The sequence below is a fragment of the Sinocyclocheilus anshuiensis genome, unplaced genomic scaffold, assembly GCF_001515605.1.
Source record: "Sinocyclocheilus anshuiensis isolate Anshui unplaced genomic scaffold, SAMN03320099.WGS_v1.1 scaffold267, whole genome shotgun sequence".
Lineage (NCBI taxonomy): Eukaryota > Metazoa > Chordata > Actinopteri > Cypriniformes > Cyprinidae > Sinocyclocheilus > Sinocyclocheilus anshuiensis.
In genome coordinates this window covers 2,142,892-2,162,453 of record NW_015552637.1, presented here as the reverse complement: position 1 = coordinate 2,162,453, position 19,562 = coordinate 2,142,892, and the positions used below count along the sequence as shown (strand labels likewise).

Genomic DNA, 19,562 nt, shown 5'->3' with positions numbered 1-19,562 from the left:
TATATATATATATGTGTCCTCTAACCTTGTGGTTTTTGTTATGGTGGTTCCTCAGTTGCCCCTCCTTTTTTCTTACAGTTGTCTCTGTGTCACTTTTTTTTTTCCCAGGTGCTGTCAGATATGACCATCCTGCAGAGGAGGATTCCCCCGAGTTTTCGAGATCCCTCCAGCGCCCCGCTACGAAAACTCTCAGTCGATCTCATCAAGACATACAAGCACATCAATGAGGTGAGCCAGCAGGCCTTTTCATATTTACACTCACAATAAGACCAGTCATACAAACTCTCAAGTGATTAGCGAAGTAGCAACAGAGGGGCAAATATTAAGTCTTTTGCTTGCTTTCCAGGTGTATTACACGAAGAAGAAACGGCGAGCCCAGCAGGTCCCCCCCGAGGACTCTAGCACCAAAAAAGAGCGCAAGGTGTACAACGACGGCTACGACGACGACAACTACGACTACATTGTGAAGAACGGGGAGAAGTGGCTGGACCGCTACGAGATCGACTCTCTTATTGGCAAGGGCTCCTTCGGACAGGTTAGCATAACTCTGAAGATGAGAATAGAATTGGCTAAGGCTACACGATTTGGTCAAACATCTCATTGCTGCTACTTAGATATAAAGTCTAAAAGAATACAGGCATAAAATCAAACCGAAACAATGGTGCTCATGTTCAATAGGGTGCATTAAAAACTGCAAACTAGCAAGTGATGTTTTGTCTCCAAACTAACTTGACCCAGAACTTGACTCTATTTTGCATTGTATCTGGATTTGAAAGTAGATTTGGATCTACTTTTTTGGTTTTAGCTGTGCCATAAGTTACTTTTTTACATTCACACAGTCAATTCAAGTATGATAATATTGTAATACAATTTTGAAGTTTCATTATTTTAATATTCATTAGTGAAATTAGTCAAATTCATGAAAACTGATGACGGTTTCTGTAAAACAATAGTTTTTAATATGCTCCTCCAAATCTGATAAATGTAAGCCCTGGTAATGTTTCGTTACATTAGATTTTGAGTGTTAGAATAATGAAATTATGAAAATAATGTAAGCTGCTTTGTGTTCTCGATTAATGCATTAATAAGCAAACCACACTACAGACTCTAAAGGTCTAATAAATGGCAGAATAAGGATTTTTTACAGTGAATGTGAAGAATTTAAAGCTCTGTGTACAGAAACTCAGATGCATTTTTTAAATGTTCAATTTTATACATGAAATATGTTGATACTGTCATTTACTGTTGTAAAGCTATAACATCGTCCTATGTGTGTAGGTGGTGAAAGCCTATGACCACCATGAGCAGGAGTGGGTGGCCATCAAGATCATCAAGAACAACATAATTTAGCCCCGGGACCGATTAAATACCGGATTTCGGTACCCATCCCTAATTATTGGTCTATGTATACATCTGTATTGACGTCATTAGCTATTGCATCACTATTGCATGTAGGTTGGAGAATCACTTGTTACAGTTTTCATGTACAGTTCATGGGGAAGATAAATAATAGGCTGCTTTTTATTGCAATATTTTATTATATTATACATATATATATATAGACTATAATAATTAATCACACTATATAAATGCATTAAATTAATAGCCCTATTTATTAGTTAATTTTGCACACTTGAATTTACATATCAAGATCATCAAGAACAAGAAAGCCTTCCTGAACCAGGCCCAGATTGAGCTGCGGCTTCTTGAGCTCATGAACAAACACGACACTGAGATGAAGTACTACATAGGTAAAAACCAGACACAAGAATATGAATATAAGCAGCTGTTACTCTACTTAAGTAGTAAATGAGGCTATTTCACAGATAGAAAGCAAAGCATAATGAATGATCTGGATCTCATGGATATCTAGTTGACTTGCTACGAACTGCCTTTTGCCACCCTAATACATCTTTTTCTTATTTTTGTTTCTTCAGTCCACTTAAAGAGGCACTTCATGTTCCGTAACCACCTGTGCCTGGTGTTCGAGCTTCTCTCCTACAACCTGTACGACCTCCTGCGTAACACCAACTTCCGCGGCGTCTCGCTCAACCTGACGCGCAAGTTCGCTCAGCAGCTGTGCACGGCGCTGCTCTTCCTGGCCACGCCCGAGCTCAGCATCATCCACTGCGACCTCAAGCCTGAGAACATCCTTCTTTGCAATCCCAAGCGCAGTGCCATCAAGATTGTGGACTTTGGCAGTTCCTGCCAGCTAGGACAGAGGGTGAGATGGCGTCTCGGGCCCGTTGGAGTCGATGTTGGTTAACAGCAGGCTTATATGAGGTCACGCCCAGTAGTAATTAGTGAACTTGCATTTAAACTAACAAAATTGACATGCAGTGGTGAACATTTAATGGTTAAATGCCTCTGTAAGAGAGAAGAAAACGCAGTGGTCTTAGTTGATGGGATGTGCATTCAGAGCACATTCTAGAGGACTTTCCCACAGCTGAAATGGATTTTACTGCTTGAGATTCCTAGTGGCAGTGCTGCACCCTTTTTAACTTGTAGATTTTTCTGCCCCCTAGTGGAGAAAAGTGTAAATGTACTCAATAGTCACTATGAGAGCTCAGTCTGCTTGGTAGAAACTAGTGCATGCTTTCTTTGTGCATGTCATTCATTACTGTCTTCTTTCTGTATTAGATTTACCAGTACATCCAGAGTCGGTTTTACCGCTCTCCTGAGGTGTTGCTGGGCATGCCGTATGACCTGGCTATAGACATGTGGTCCCTGGGCTGTATCCTGGTGGAGATGCACACGGGCGAACCGCTCTTCAGCGGTTCCAATGAGGTACGGCTCGGGGATTAGTCACACAATGACTGTGCAAAGCTTTGTGACGTACTACGTGCGTCTTTTTTTGACGTTCATCCACTTGTAAGAATTGCACTTTAACAGGCATACAAACAGCATTTATGCATTATTAAAATATTATAATTATTTTAAAGACTGTAAATATTCAAAACGGGAGATGCTCCAACTTATTCTGATTGGTCCATTATTTCGTTTTCGGTAATTGAACAAAAGCTGAAATGAAATATGAATATTAGATGAAAAACTAAATAAGTTGAAGTTGAAGTACAAAAATGACTAAATAAATTCAAGCTAAATGGTATTTAAAAAATTACTAAAACTTATACTGATTTTTTTCTTCCTTTTTTAACACCATATCAGCTTCTGTGGCTGTTTATGGGGCCGTTCACATATAGCGTCTTTTGCGCGCTCAAGTTCGTTATTTCAAATGTAGACTCATAATGGAAGCGACGCGGTCGTGACGCGCACACGGTCATGTGACAAGAACCAACCAATCAGCTTCATCCTTTCCCGTAACAACATTGAAAGCTCAGCCAAGATGAAGGAACAGCTGATCATAGCTGTACAAGGATAGCCATTTTTAAATAAATTTAGTAGCAGAGCTTCTGCAAGCGATTTTTAGTGCTGAAAATCCATTTATCCTTTGCTGAAACTTACGCATCTTCATGGAGAGCGCAGGTCATGGTTGCTTAGCAACGGCACATGCCTCCGGAGCACAAGCACCCAAACGCTTTGGAAAAAAGCAGAAAGGTCGCGTTTTTAGGTGCTACATGTGAACGGCCCTTATGGCGAGAGCCAGGTTTAGTTATTTGAAAATAATAAACTGAAATTAAAATGTAAAATGAAATTAACACTGGTCTGGACACAAGATCCTGTGTATACGCCCTTTAATCAACTCCTTAAAGGGATAGCTCACCCAAAAATTCTGTCATTAATTACTCACCCTCATGTCGTTGCAAACCTGTAAGACCTTCGTTCATCTTCAGAACGCAAATTAAGATATTTTTGATGAAATCCGAGAGCTTTCTAACCCTGTGTAGACAACAACACAACTAAAACGTTCAAGGCCCAGAAAGGTAGTAAGGACATTGTTAAAATAGTCCATGTGACATCAGTGGTTCAACCGTAATGTTATGTAGCTACAAAATAACGACTTTATTCAACAATTTCTTCTCTTCCGCGATTTCATCAAAAATATCTTAATTTGTGTTCCGAAGATGAACGAAGGTCTTACGGGTTTGGAACAACATGAGGGTGAGTAATTAATGACAGAATTTTCATTTTTGGGTGAACTAACCCTTTAATGCATTTCAAAATGTATTCATCTGTTATATGTATGATATAGGGATGCACCGATCCCGATACTGGTCTCCTGTACTCGTGCTCTAAGTACCAAAAATAAAAGTATCGGTATCGGGCGAGTACTGGAAAAAGTGGTATCGGTGCATCCCTAGTATGATATCTAATGAATCAGACGCATACTTGCTGAAATGTCAGTTGCAACAAAGTCCACATGGATCTTGCTCTAACGCTGTACTGTATCTTTCTTAGGTGGACCAGATGAATAAAATAGTGGAGGTGCTGGGGGTCCCGCCCAACCATATGCTGGATCAGGCCCCTAAAGCACGCAAGTACTTCGACAAGCTGTCCGACGGCCTGTGGACCGTCAAGAAGAACAAGGACATTAAGAAGGTACTTTATCCTTCGGCCTCCGTGAGTAAAACTCTGCTTCTACTTAACCTTCGCCCTCCTCACAAAGACCCCCCTCCCTCACCGTCACCTGCTCCACACCAACGCTCACCTTATCCTCAGGGAGAGGGGAAGAGAGAAAACTGGGGCTAAAATGGAGGAGGGTGGAGAAAAAGGTTGGGGATGGAATTGAAGCAAGGCTAATGTGTGCTAGTGAACCTCCTCCTCTCTCCACTGACCCACCTCTGCTTACAGAAGCACGAGGTCAATCAAAACCCCACCCTACAGCATCTGTTCTCCTCATCATTGCCATCATCACAATCATTTTCACAACCATTCACATTCTGTCTCTAAGATGCTAGGTAGAAACAGGCGTGTTAGTTGTAGTTAGTTGTGATGTACAGTATACATCAAGATATGTAAAATAAAAGGCCAAAAATATGTGGAAACCCATTTTTAAATATTATATACAACAGCAAACAATGACATCGTATAATCTTAGAAAACTGGACCACCTAGTGGTTTTGAAATTAAATCCACATTAAGTACACATCTGGATTGGGTGTCCAGATACTTTTGGCCATACACTACCGTTTAAAACTTTGGGGTCGGTATGAATTCTTTGTGGAAAAAATTATACTTTAATCATACCAATGCAATATTAATACACTAAAGTGAGAGTGGAAGTACAAAAGATTTTGATTACAACATTTTTTTAAAAGTTTTATTGAGCTTTTTATTCATCAAAAAATCCTGAAAAAATTTATCATTTTCTGCAGAAATACTAAGCAACACAACTATTTTCAACATTGATAATATAATTGTTTCTTGAGCACAAAATAAGTATAATAGAATCATTTCTGAAGGATCATGTGACACTGAAGACTGGAGTAATGACTGCTGAAAATGATACGAAATTGCATTTTAAAATATATTAAATAAAATATATCAAAATAGAAAACAGTAATTTAAAATTTTAATACTATTTTGATAATATAAATGCAGCCTTGGTGTACATAAAATACATTCAAAAAAATCAATATCAATATAAAAACATTAAAAAAATCTTGCTGACCCAAAACGATTGAACGATAGTGTAAATAAAAAAGTAAGGCTTTATAATGAGGTCCCATTTGTTAATAATATTTTACCTTTATTAATCTTTGTTAATGTTAATAAAAAGTTAATTTGTGTTAGTTAATAGTGCATCAACTTGCCTTATTGTAAAGTGCTGCTAAAATAACAATGTAAAGATTTAAAATATTGATGTAATGTTGCATGAAAAGAATCTCTATATATTGATATGTATAGATTGTATTGGTAGAGCCCTACCTGTTACCTGTTAGCAGCTCTTAGTCTAGTCAGTGACATGCATTGTGTCACAGGTTAAGTGAGTGCAGCCAGTAGCTAGAATGACCCTGTTTCCAGTGAAGATACGTGAAAGTAGCTTCAGGTTAAGACTGTAGAAAGTGTGTGTGTGTGTGGCCGCAGATTAAGATGCAAAGGTGATAGCAGGTGGAGGGTAAAAGTCTGGATGAGGTCCTAATACACTTTGTTTTACAGGATTAATGTCTGGCACTTACTGCCAACTCATCCAGAGACTCCCCTCAAATGCTCCAGCACGCATTTTGTGCTTCCGTGTGTACAATAGAGAAAAAGGTTAAAACATTTGAAAACTTTGTACTCTTTTACAGTGGAGGTGCTGGAACATTTAAGTCTTTTTATAGTATTTATGGACCATGATATAATTTAAATGGCACAGATTAGGGTCAGAGTCAAAGGACCAGTACTATGTTTATGACAGGGTTCAACAATAAGGGTTTTTATTTTCTGGCGACCAAGTTTCTTTACTTGACCTGACAAGCAATCTCATTGGCTTCAACTAGGGATGTAACGATTCACTCAACTCACGATTCAATTCACGATTTTGATTTCGATTCGATTCACGATTTTATTTTATTTTATTTTTTTTACAAAATGAGATTTAAGACAACTTCTAAATTGAATGTGTCCTTTTATTATTGCTTGGACAAAATGCAGCATGTTTCTTTGTGAAATTTAAATATAACACTATAATAATATACTAATATAGCACTTGTATATTATTGCTCTTTTGTTGGTTTTGATTGCTTCTATTGTCCTCATTTGTAAGTCGCTTTGGATAAAAGCGTCTGCTAAATAACAAAATTTAAATATAATGTAAATGTAAATAACAAAACAAAATTGAAATTTTAAAACAAGCCCCAAATCAAATAAATAAGTAACACAAATAAAATAAATCTCTTCATATAAACAAAATAAGGCTTTGTCTGTGCTCTTTCCATTTAAAATTAGAGGCAACCACTGCATTTTAATCATGATCCAAACAAAGATGCTGCATACATGCCACATGAGCAGTTTTTAATCTAAATTAGATTGTATAATTTCGAAATTTGAAGCAAAAACAGAATGGTTTGACTTCAGTTTTGTGAAACTATTCATAAAAAATATCTGCATGAAACCGAAACAGCAGACGAGCTGAATGAGACGCAGATTCACTCTCTGCCAGCATGTGGCGCTTAAAGCGTTTCCTTGGTTTCCGCTGTAAACAAAGCATTGCTGCACTTATGAACTTTAATATGCATTATACAGAAGCAAGATGAAAAGAAAAAATACCATCTAAACTTTTCTAAAGACAGTAAGTTCCCCTCAGACATAAATTCATACAAACTCCTACCCCTAATTGAATCGCAATTTGTTTAGCATCTCAACCGATTTGAATCGTCACATATTTGAATCGATTTTCAACCAGCTCGCGGTTAATCGTTACATCCCTAGCTTCAACACAAACATTTTTCTCGCAAAAAATATTATATTAATATTTAAGGAACAAAAAGAAAGTGTGCTTACTGTAATAATACATTAGTTGAACATTTTATGCTGTAATTTTGTAGTAATAGCTGGAAGTTATGGAGATATGTGATTGTGTGTAGTTCTTTCAACTGAAGTTCTTTCAAAAAGTCTCATTGTTGAACCCTGTAAGACACTGAGAGCCCCTATGCAACCGTCGTTATTCCCACAAAACCACAAACATCTCTCACTTTCAGCCCCCCTTCACCTGCATTCAGTAATGATTTCTGAGGCTGATTAGTTTCCTATTAAAGTCAACATGAAATCAGAATTGCAATACAGCATTGCGTGTGCTCAGTCTATTAATGCACAGAGAGGAAAATGTTTTCCTAATTTCAACAATGTTTTAAGAATGTATGTACTGCTACAACTTTTTTCTAGCCAACATGGTAATCTAATGCTGGTTAATGTTAACGTGAACAAACTTGCATTCACATCATACTTCATTTCGGTATGTAACTTTCATAAAAAATGTGGAACACACTTTTCATGTTCTAGTCACTTCCCAATGGGAAGGGCATGATTTTCCCAGTTCTGTTTTACTCAGAAGTGGGTTGCAAATGCCATTTCATGTTGACTTTATAGTAATAAAGCAATAATATTAGTATATTTATGTATTTATTAATCCTTAAATTGGTTGTTACTAATGTAATATGTTTCTAGACTAGTTCATCACCCATTGTCCTTAAATGTTTAAAAATTTAACTTTTAAATTGGTTAAAAACATTTGAACTGTTATCTGCACTAAATGCTACACATTTGTGCCTCATTCTCTTCCCTTCCTCTGTTGTTGATTTGTCCCTCCAGGAATATAAACCACCTGCCACGCGACGACTGCATGAGATCCTGGGGGTGGAGACGGGAGGTCCAGGGGGGAGGCGAGCTGGAGAACAGGGTCACGCGCCCTGCGACTACCTGAAGTTCAAGGACCTGATCCTGCGCATGCTGGACTACGATCCCAAAACGCGCATCACGCCCTTTTACGCGCTGCAGCACAACTTCTTCAAGAAGACGACGGATGAGGGCACCAACACCAGCAGCTCCACCTCCACCAGCCCTGCCATGGACCACAGCCACTCCACCTCCACCACTAGCTCCGTCTCCAGCTCTGGTAAGTGTGTGTAATGCAGCGGTCACACTAGAGTTTGAGCATGCAACATTTCTACGAATGCTGCAATGTCACACTCTGTGGCATCTTTTTTAAAAACATATAATAGGGGTGTAACAATAAATTGTGTAAATATATTGCAATACAAAAATGCAACAATATCTATTGTGGATAGCGATGATATGTATTGCGTATGGTTCAGCCAAAATCATATGTAGAAATATTTCATTTTGCATCAAATATGGTAATGGAACATCAAATAACGTAATCTCAGAAGGTCGCACATTTGATCTTCCATGTTTAGTAATTATTATTAATAAATAAAAAAATTAAATACATAATTTGCAATTTTGTAAATGTATGTAGTCTGGGACTAAGTATGTGTAAATATTTGGTCAGAATCATTAATTTTCTGTGCGCGGGGAAAAGGACTATTCATGTCAATTCCTGATATAATACCAAATTTTGCATTTTTATAAGCAGTACTTTTTATTAACTGCTGTATATATAATGTATATTCCACATGTGTTAGAATAAATTTTTTAAGCAATATATTTATTTTAAAAAACATTTAACTTTTTTTGTATGTTCGAAATATCTTGAGATCAGTATCATGTATCAAACCGAATCGTGACACGAGTGTATTGTTACACCCCTAAAACATCCAAAATGTAAAAATATGCAATCTACTCCAGTTTGCTGCAACGCTGCAGATTTAAAGTTTATGTTCTTTCAATTCAGCTAAGAGGTCACGCTGTGACGTATCAATCTTCTATTGGTCACACGTCTTCATGTGATACAAATTCACCTCAAGTTCAACTTGAATTTTGGAACGCAAATTCATATAATCTTGCGTTTCCTGTCTCCTGTATATGCATACATATGAATGGAGTCAATGGAACGAAAAGTGTAGTGTGATCACACCTTAAACCTGTTACTTAGGGATAGTAAAACAAGAAAAGGACTCGTTTTACATCAGCTCTTTGTCCTTGCTCCCAATCCAGGTGGATCTAGCGGTTCTTCCAATGACAACCGAAATTACCGGTACAGCAATCGGTACTACAACAGTGCAGTCACTCACACGGACTACGAGATGCAGAGCCCACAAGTAAGCAATCGTTGCAGAGCACCACACAGCTCCTCGGTAACATGACGAAACGACTCATGTTGATCGCCTCTTCTCTCTCCAGGCTCCGTCTCAACAGCAGTTGCGCATCTGGCCAGGAGGGGACAGCAGCATGGGTCAGCTGTCCAACAGCGGCAGCGACTCCTCCTACCCGCAGCTACTGTTGCACAAGCCGGCGGCCACGCAGCACTCGCGCCACTTCCTGGGCAACATGGGGGGCATGATGGAGCCGCACCATCCCCACCCCATCTACGGCAGCCACCACAGCAACGGCAGACAGCTCCGGCAACAGCAGCAGCAGCAGAACCAGCCGCAGGGCCAGGCCTCACAGGGCCAGCAGGGCCAGGCGCTGATGCCCATCTCCTCCCCGCAGATGCAGGACAGCATCGAGCTCAGCCTCACCCACCACCACCACCTGGGTCAGTCTTCCATCATGCAGCCACCCCCGTCGAGCTTGGACTCCAGTCAGTACGGCTCCTCCAACCTCCACCTGGGCCTCTCTGCCTTTCGGACTAGGACAGTCATGGCCCCCCAGCAGCCCCCTTCCGCTTCCCAGCAACAGTTGCCCCAGGCCCCAGCCTCCCAGGACAGCATGGTTGCTGCCTCCGGTTTGGGATACATCCCTCCGTGCTACGCCGGCAGCAACAACAATAACAACCCGCAGCAGGGAAGCGTCGGAGTGGGGGGGATGCTCACCGGGGGGCCTCCGCCCAGAGGAGTCGGGGGAGCTGGGGGGCGGCCGGACTCCGAGGAGTCCGCCATGATGGCAGTGTGCGGCAGCGGGAGTGGGAGCGGTCAGAGTGCAGCCAACTCTTGATAAATCTTGAACAAATTCCAAAAGCCATACGAAAATGTTAACAACAACACACACACGCGCGACACGTAGTAAACGTACGACACACATACATGCGCGCGCAGCCACACGTAACAGAATCGCAGAGAAAAACTTGTGAAATATCAGACAGTCGGTTTCGTTTTTTCGTTTCGTTGTTTTGGTTTTGCATGGGGAGAAGGTCAAGGGAGGGATTTGAAACTACTTTTATCGTTATTTTTCTGTTAGTTTGTTTTTCTTTCATCGAAGGAGAAGGGCGGCAGGTGAAGTAGTCGCAACAGAAGGTTTCAGAACGTTTGTTTTTACCATTCTTATATTGTTATTTGAGTTTGTGATTTCAGGACAGGTTTGCAGCGAGAGATTTTTATTGAGGAGAGGAGAGTTTTGGGTTGAAAAAAATTGAATGTTTTTGTCAACACGACAGCAGCAGGAGAAGAGTACCTTATGCTTTTTTATTTTTGGTTTGTTTTGTTTTTTTGTTTTTTTCCTGCGGTTTTGCCGTAATTGTATATTTTTAATTTATTAAGAATCACTACATAAGGAGAGAGACGGGAGAGGGGTTAGAAAGAGATCTAAATTGAGAGGTGGGTATTTTGTGGGTTTATTTATTCAATGTTTTATTTATACAGTTGTTTTTTTGTTTTGTTTTTGGTCAGACATGATACTTATGCATAGAAAACAACAAGCAAACAAACAAACTGGGTTTGAGGTTTTTTGTTTTCTTTCTTGGCTTCATTTTGTTGTTTTTGGTTGCGTTTTTCTAGTTGAGCATAACCCACACACACACATATAAACAAACACACAGGCAAGACATACACAAACACATTTTTGTTACTTTTTTTTAAATGTTTCCAGTCTTTATCTCGCTTGACACACTGGCTTATATATCTCAAACTATGAAACAAATCCTACGAATTAAATAAAGCAAATGACAGAAACTGTTTTTAGTCGCCACACAGTGAGCAACACCAACTAAACTAGAGGAGGAGGCTGAACCATGAGCCGCTTTCACGAGGAGAGGGGGAACGTAACTCGACTTCACATAAAGGAGGAAGTGATACAGGAAAGTCTTGAAAAACATCAAAACATTTTGCCAGAAGGAAAACCAAAATGCTTCCCTGTTGTTAGTTTCAAAAAATAGTCTGCCTCCTTCTTCTTCTTCACCATCTCACTAGACTTTCTCTCCCCTCTCTCTTACTTTGGTTTCTGTCTCTCTCTCTCTTTTTTCTAACCCTCTTTGTTTTGGACAGAAACTATGAAAGCGTTAACACATTTGTATTAACTCTGGATATGCTAAGCCAAATCTTGCTGTAGCTAGCTAGCTCGCTCTCTCTCTCTCTTTTTCATATTTACCCCATGTTTCTGTTGGAAGGAAGAGTCTGGGGCGAGGAGGGCGGAATACTTCGGTACGAAGGGACACTGTCACGCCCTCCTGACTGCGGCCCCTCCCACTCTGACTTCATTTCCTGCCTCTCATTTTGCTTTCTCTCCTGTCTTTATTCTCCCCCTCCTCCCCTTCCTCCTTCACAACACTCTGTGAGTGCTGTTTGCCATCAAATCAAAAAAGTTAAATACTTCTCTCTCGGCTGCTATCTCCACTCTCAACCATGTTCGGATTGCTGCTAAAGAAAACAGACAGATAAATAAATGAATAAATAAATAAATAAAAATGAGAACTTTTTAACCCTCCTGCTTCAGAAAAATGAAAAATAAACCACTGCATCTCATGTATTTATTACTATTTAACAAGGAAAAAAAAATCTGTTTTCTGCTGTTTTTTTGTTTGCTTTCTTTCTTGGTACAGGTTAAAGCTTGACATTTATATTATGTAACGGAAACATGGTATTAAACAAGTGCCTCGATTTATTGGTCAGCCACTGGACGGAATTGAACAGAAGAGGATTATAGGAGTTTGATCAAGGTTTATTATATGTATAGCTAAAATTCAAGCCTCATGCAACTGTGTAGAAATCCACGACTATTCAAACGTCATGTGAGAACTTCATATTGGACGCAAGCTTCATTCAGTATGACTGACCAATACCACATATTTAATTAACTGATGACATCTTCATCCATTGTAATCTGTGTACATAGCATCCATGCATCATCCAGTTAACGTTAAAGCAATGTTGGGGTGAAATGTCATTTTCGAGGTTAATTCTAATGACTGGGATTCGAACCTGCCACCTTTGAGGCGTCAGGACCTGCAAACTACCTTACTCTGCTCAGATCAGTGATGATGACTGCTGTCCTTTATGTTCTTAATAACCAGTTAAAACTTGTAATTGGCCTCACTGGCTTCTTTACTTTGTCATTTTTTCAACACCATCCTTCATGAAAACCTAATGTCTGAAGTATTATGATATCCTCGGTTTTTGGTTTCTCTATTAAAGAGAGAGTTGCCTCTGTAGGTCCTCGTTTTGCCGTAATTGTATATTTTTAATTTATTAAGAATCACTACATAAGGAGAGAGACGGGAGAGGGGTTAGAAAGAGATCTAAATTGAGAGGTGGGTATTTTGTGGGTTTATTTATTCAATGTTTTATTTATACAGTTGTTTTTTTGTTTTGTTTTTGGTCAGACATGATACTTATGCATAGAAAACAACAAGCAAACAAACTGGGTTTGAGGTTTTTTGTTTTCTTTCTTGGCTTCATTTTGTTGTTTTTGGTTGCGTTTTTCTAGTTGAGCATAACCCACACACACACATATAAACAAACACACAGGCAAGACATACACAAACACATTTTTGTTACTTTTTTTTAAATGTTTCCAGTCTTTATCTCGCTTGACACACTGGCTTATATATCTCAAACTATGAAACAAATCCTACGAATTAAATAAAGCAAATGACAGAAACTGGTTTTAGTCGCCACACAGTGAGAAACACCAACTAACAACTAGAGGAGGAGGCTGAACCATAAGCCGCTTTCACGAGGAGAGGGGGAACGTAACTCGACTTCACATAAAGGAGGAAGTGATACAGGAAAGTCTTGAAAAACATCAAAACATTTTGCCAGAAGGAAAACCAAAATGCTTCCCTGTTGTTAGTTTCAAAAAATAGTCTGCCTCCTTCTTCTTCTTCACCATCTCACTAGACTTTCTCTCCCCTCTCTCTTACTTTGGTTTCTGTCTCTCTCTCTCTTTTTTCTAACCCTCTTTGTTTTGGACAGAAACTATGAAAGCGTTAACACATTTGTATTAACTCTGGATATGCTAAGCCAAATCTTGCTGTAGCTAGCTAGCTCGCTCTCTCTCTCTCTTTTTCATATTTACCCCATGTTTCTGTTGGAAGGAAGAGTCTGGGGCGAGGAGGGCGGAATACTTCGGTACGAAGGGACACTGTCACGCCCTCCTGACTGCGGCCCCTCCCACTCTGACTTCATTTCCTGCCTCTCATTTTGCTTTCTCTCCTGTCTTTATTCTCCCCCTCCTCCCCTTCCTCCTTCACAACACTCTGTGAGTGCTGTTTGCCATCAAATCAAAAAAGTTAAATACTTCTCTCTCGGCTGCTATCTCCACTCTCAACCATGTTCGGATTGCTGCTAAAGAAAACAGACAGATAAATAAATGAATAAATAAATAAATAAAAATGAGAACTTTTTAACCCTCCTGCTTCAGAAAAATGAAAAATAAACCACTGCATCTCATGTATTTATTACTATTTAACAAGGAAAAAAAAATCTGTTTTCTGCTGTTTTTTTGTTTGCTTTCTTTCTTGGTACAGGTTAAAGCTTGACATTTATATTATGTAACGGAAACATGGTATTAAACAAGTGCCTCGATTTATTGGTCAGCCACTGGACGGAATTGAACAGAAGAGGATTATAGGAGTTTGATCAAGGTTTATTATATGTATAGCTAAAATTCAAGCCTCATGCAACTGTGTAGAAATCCACGACTATTCAAACGTCATGTGAGAACTTCATATTGGACGCAAGCTTCATTCAGTATGACTGACCAATACCACATATTTAATTAACTGATGACATCTTCATCCATTGTAATCTGTGTACATAGCATCCATGCATCATCCAGTTAACGTTAAAGCAATGTTGGGGTGAAATGTCATTTTCGAGGTTAATTCTAATGACTGGGATTCGAACCTGCCACCTTTGAGGCGTCAGGACCTGCAAACTACCTTACTCTGCTCAGATCAGTGATGATGACTGCTGTCCTTTATGTTCTTAATAACCAGTTAAAACTTGTAATTGGCCTCACTGGCTTCTTTACTTTGTCATTTTTTCAACACCATCCTTCATGAAAACCTAATGTCTGAAGTATTATGATATCCTCGGTTTTTGGTTTCTCTATTAAAGAGAGAGTTGCCTCTGTAGGTCCTCCAATCTTATGTTTAGCAGACCTTGGTCACCATATAAATGTCACACTCACCATGCACTGTCAGAAACGTGTCTGAGCACTGATAAACTTTGAAAATGCAGATGTTTCCGAGCTGCTTATAACAAAAATACAGATTTTTGTGTCTGTTCAGTCATTATTGAAGAGTATAGGAAATATATCTATCTATATAGAAAGGAGGGGTTGTGGGGGACAGTATCCAGGACAAATTGTTGCTCTGTCACCTCCCAATAAATCTTGAAAACCCTCACACAAACCAATACCTCTGTTGAAGTGGAGGAGCATCTAAAAGGATATTTTTCACTATTTTTTAATTGTAATAATCACAAGATCAGCTAGATTTTTTTTTTTACTTCCATTCCATAGGGAAAGCTAATTCAGATGCTATTGGGAACTTCCTACTGGTTTGGTAGCTATAATAGCTTATAGTCAGTCATAAGCTGGCTGATGCAATTTTTAATAGCTGTACTGCAAGTCAGAAGTTACTGGAAGTTGCACCTAAAATGTGTATTGCTGGTCTTTTATGAATCACTTTAATTAATTAGACTTACTGTTTTTAGACATTTTGTTGAAGTAGATAAGTGTATTTATGGTCTCACAGCAAGAATCAATGTGTATGGTAAAAATATATATATATATATATTCTTTTAATGTAAGTCAGTCAAAAAGTCCTATTTAACATTCGTCTTTTCTGCCAAAAACAATCGCTTCCACAATGCTGTTTAAGATCTTAAATGTGCATGCTTCTAACTAAAGTTATATACCATATTTTGTGTTAAATCTTAAAACGATAGCAAACTTTAGCCCAATGCAGGAACCTGAAACTGAATTTATTTTAAGTAACATCGATTGATTTTGAGAACATACTCGTCTTTAACAGCGTTCGATTTGTTTTGTCTTTTTGTTGTTGTTTTTTATTCTGATCATTTTAATTAATTGTTCGACTCTTTTACGACTTTTATTGATTCGGATCTTGCGGTTGTCGAATCGAACCGACTCAGTTAACCATACAATAGCAAACATGTAACAAACAAAAACAGTTTTATACGCTCATATAGGGAAGAGAAGGGGAAAAGTATAAAACAGCCAAATAAAGTTGTTTAATGTAAATCCATATTAGGCTATAGGCAATACATTTATGAGCTAAATCTTTTTTTTTTTTTTAGTTTGTTATTTTTATAGGCCTATTTAATTATTCGCAAATAAACATTTTTCAATTAAAAAATAATCGATGAAACCACATAATAAACAGCAATACGTCCTTACATAATGGAACATTTCGAGAATATACGACGTGGAATTACGTGATGACGTTATTTTTATTTTATTTGATCCGGTTTATTGAAATAAACTATTCGAAAGAACTGACTGTAATCACTAAAGGAGTAATTAGTAGTCGTCACGTCATCAATCAGCAGGTGGCTGCGGCGCGTTCTTCTCAGCTGCGTTTTATTTACTTCCTCCATGTAACATGTAAGACTTGTTGTTGTCATGGAGCGCATGAGTTTGTCTTTTTGTTGTTCTTTGTACTTTCTTGGCATGCTGCACATCACCAGAGCTTACACTTATGGGACCGGGGGTCATCTAGAATACAGCAATGTCGTATCCACTGAGCAGAAAGTCCATGACACGCAGCCCACGCCAGGCGCGGTCAGGCCGTGGACAGGAGACAGGAAGAACCCTGCGGTTATGCGACCATACCACGTTTTCCCAATGTTCCAGCATGCTCCAGTTCCTCTCGCTGACATGGAGCTGTTCAGACCTGTGTCCGGGAGGAGACGGTTACCAAACCGTTTGACTAGCCTTCTGATTCCTCAAACGAACCCTCAGCTCATCCAAGTGTCTCCAGTGCGTTATGCTCGTGGTGTGGAGGTGTGGTGTGGTTACAGTAAGATCTCAGTGCGCATGAATAAGAGTCTGCTGGGCTTCAGAAGTTCACCGTCTTCATTTCACCTGGGAACATGTCCCGTCTCTCGCTCAGACGAGAACTTTCTGTATTTTCATTACGACCTCAATGACTGCGAAAGCTCGTTAACGGTAAGTAGTTATGTAAGATAAATCCTGTCTTAAATGTGCTTGTCGGGTTTATAAAAGATACATTTTAATATATAAAAACAAAATGTTTATTTGACACAATTTTTTTCAGCCCACCATATTGTCAGATGTATAGACATGAAAAGCTGTAGATTATTTAGAAAGGAGAGTGAAATCAGAATGTAAAAATCTGAATTTTTAACTTTTATTTTATTTCTACTGTGAAAAAGTTAACCCTGTAAGTCATACAGTATCTATTTGAAGAGTTCAGATGCAAAAGCCTCCAAGTGCCATTTGAAATTGTATTCTAAAATGAGCATTTTTATCAGATTCCTCTATGTGTAGGTTCTGTAATTTCACTTTATTGGCAGTGAATAGGTTCTTTTCAATGCCGTTAAAGTGAAATAACTGAACATAAACAAAGGGAAAAAATGCTCATTTTAGAAGAAAATTTCAGACTGCACTAGAGGCTTTTACATCTGGCTTTTTTGGCTCCTTAAAGATGAAAAAAAAGCTCACTTTTATTTAGATGAAGATGCTGATATTTATATGGCCAAAAATGAAGATAAAATTCGAATAGCTTGTAACAGACTATTTACATAAAATGCATATACATAGCAGTTATCACTCTATATTTCCCAATAATATATCCTAGTAAGGTGATATTTAAATGTTTAGTTATATAATCAAAAGTGGTTATTGTGAGGGGCAAAACATACAGTATAAAGCATCTTTTTTTTCTAAAAATTATGTATTGATAATCAAGGAAACCTAAGTTGCTTCATTTCACTACATCTTTATCTTTAAATATTACTAAAATTATAAAAGATATTCTTACGTTTACTTCATAAAAATCAGTCACAAAGATTGTCACAGCAAAAAGACACATGTACCACAACCTGAAGGTGGACATTTTAAGATTTATACTAAAAGACCTTGATTAAGAAGTATAAATTATGAATCACACAACAGAAGGCATGTAGTAGATTGTGTACAACAGGTTTATCAGGCCTTAGAAACTTGTGTATCAAATATAATTCGGTAGGCTTTATATGGGTCGTTCATCTCGATAATTCACAAATTATTGGATACCATAATTATCGGCCATAATAGCCACTGAAACATGAACAAAATAACTTGGTGCCCTTTCAACATGTTCATTTTGATTTTACCTACCATATAATGTTTGATCCTCAGATGATGAAAGGCCAGATCATGTATTCCAACACATTGCACTATACTCCAGCAGAGCCTCCAGGGACAGTCATCCGAGCTGTGCCCCTTACATTAAACATCCAGTGCCTATACAATAGGTAAGCCATCAATCTGGAAGGGTTCGGGACTTGGAGATAAAATGCACCTCATCCATTTTTTTCAATTTCTAGATTTCATTATTCCTATAAAATGGGCTTCCTGCCTGTGGTGAGGGAGCACATTTTTCACAAGATTTTTGAACGCAGGGCCAAGTTTAGTCTTTATGTGTGTAATGGTAAGCTTTTCCTCTCCTTCTGCATAATTTCCTGTTTTGTTTGACCCCTCATATGGTGTTGGTGCCCATCGGTCTATTAAATTGTGTGTGAACTCTAGAACGCTGGGAAAGACTGGAGGGAAATGGGAGATTTGTGCTTGACGAACCCATGTATTTTGAAGTCAGTGCTGCTTATATATCCGAGGACGAAAGGATTTTTGTTGACTCCTGCTATGTAACAGCATCAAGAGACCCAAAGTCTATTCCACAACACAGTGTTATTTGTAATTATGGGTAAGTGGTTTGGAGCACTCTGCTTTTATTAACATGAATAAACTTTCGAAGGGGAGAAGAACAAATATTAACACCAAACACTGCAATTTCAGGTGTATGGAGGACAGCAGAAGACAAGCAAGTCTCTCACGCTTTCTCCAAAGACAGTCGAACATTATAAGGTTTTCAGTCGATGCCTTTTTACTCCCCCAAGTTACTGACACGGTAATGTTTTAATTCTTAAATGTGTCAATATAAAGGAGAGAACGGGGCTTGTTGTCACACTTAACTCCCGGGATTATTGCGTGAGGTTGCATTTGAAATTGGGTTTACAAAAAGTTTTGACTGCACATAACTTGAGGAATATATCATTTTTGGATGAAATATTGAACCTTTCTATAATCATTGCCCTGGGGAAAAAAAGAAAAACCTATAGTTCTAGAATATTTATCTAAAATTTTCTAATTATCTACACTGTAAAAAAATTCTGTAAAATGTACGGTTTTTACAGTCTTTTACCGTTAAATTCACGGCCATTTTTTACAGTGTAATATAAAAAGCCATCCTCCATAACATATCAGAGGATTTAATTACATTTTCTGCCAATTGTACACAATAACATTTGGGGGGGGAAATAAAACGGAACAAAGTGAAATTTGTTTTGAAAAATGTATGAAACTGCAAAAATGGAAAAAGTAACATACGAAATGATTAAACCCCTACAGAAATTTTTAATGTGTAGAAATTACAGTATATAAAACACGTGACAACCTACCCCTGTCTAATGTAGGTGTGTTGTTTATATATTTATACATATTCAATTAAATTCAAGTTTATTTGTATAGCGCTTTTCATGATACAAATTGTTGCAAAGCAACTTTACAGCAAATGAAGTTTCTACAATATTTAGTGGTAGCTTATCAGTGGTGACTGTCAGTTAATGTACATATGGCAGAAATGTACGGAAAAATCA

General features: G+C 38.3%; 2 protein-coding genes across 4 annotated transcripts in view; both read left to right on the top strand.

Annotated features, from left to right (window-relative positions):
- LOC107666783 (dual specificity tyrosine-phosphorylation-regulated kinase 1B-like) overlaps positions 1-12,138 on the top strand; it is a 54,706-nt gene extending 42,568 nt beyond the window's left edge. For 2 of the 3 annotated variants that reach the window (XM_016458221.1, XM_016458219.1), the window contains exons 3-12: positions 109-228; positions 347-535; positions 1,279-1,326; positions 1,652-1,751; positions 1,938-2,224; positions 2,641-2,787; positions 4,360-4,521; positions 8,194-8,497; positions 9,499-9,602; positions 9,685-12,138. In XM_016458221.1, coding sequence (XP_016313707.1) covers positions 109-228; positions 347-535; positions 1,279-1,326; positions 1,652-1,751; positions 1,938-2,224; positions 2,641-2,787; positions 4,360-4,521; positions 8,194-8,497; positions 9,499-9,602; positions 9,685-10,437 — 2,214 coding nt within the window. In that variant the 3' untranslated portion in view covers positions 10,438-12,138. The remainder of the gene's footprint in view (positions 1-108; positions 229-346; positions 536-1,278; positions 1,327-1,651; positions 1,752-1,937; positions 2,225-2,640; positions 2,788-4,359; positions 4,522-8,193; positions 8,498-9,498; positions 9,603-9,684) is intronic. The other variant, XM_016458220.1, reaches the window with a different exon arrangement.
- Positions 12,139-16,142: 4,004 nt separating this feature from the next.
- The window catches only part of LOC107666784 (zona pellucida sperm-binding protein 3-like), a 6,603-nt gene continuing 3,183 nt past the window's right edge, over positions 16,143-19,562 (top strand). Inside the window, exons 1-5 of the mRNA XM_016458222.1 lie at positions 16,143-16,851; positions 18,046-18,161; positions 18,234-18,337; positions 18,436-18,610; positions 18,703-18,814. Of these exons, the coding sequence (XP_016313708.1) occupies positions 16,306-16,851; positions 18,046-18,161; positions 18,234-18,337; positions 18,436-18,610; positions 18,703-18,814 (1,053 nt within the window). The 5' untranslated portion in view covers positions 16,143-16,305. The remainder of the gene's footprint in view (positions 16,852-18,045; positions 18,162-18,233; positions 18,338-18,435; positions 18,611-18,702; positions 18,815-19,562) is intronic.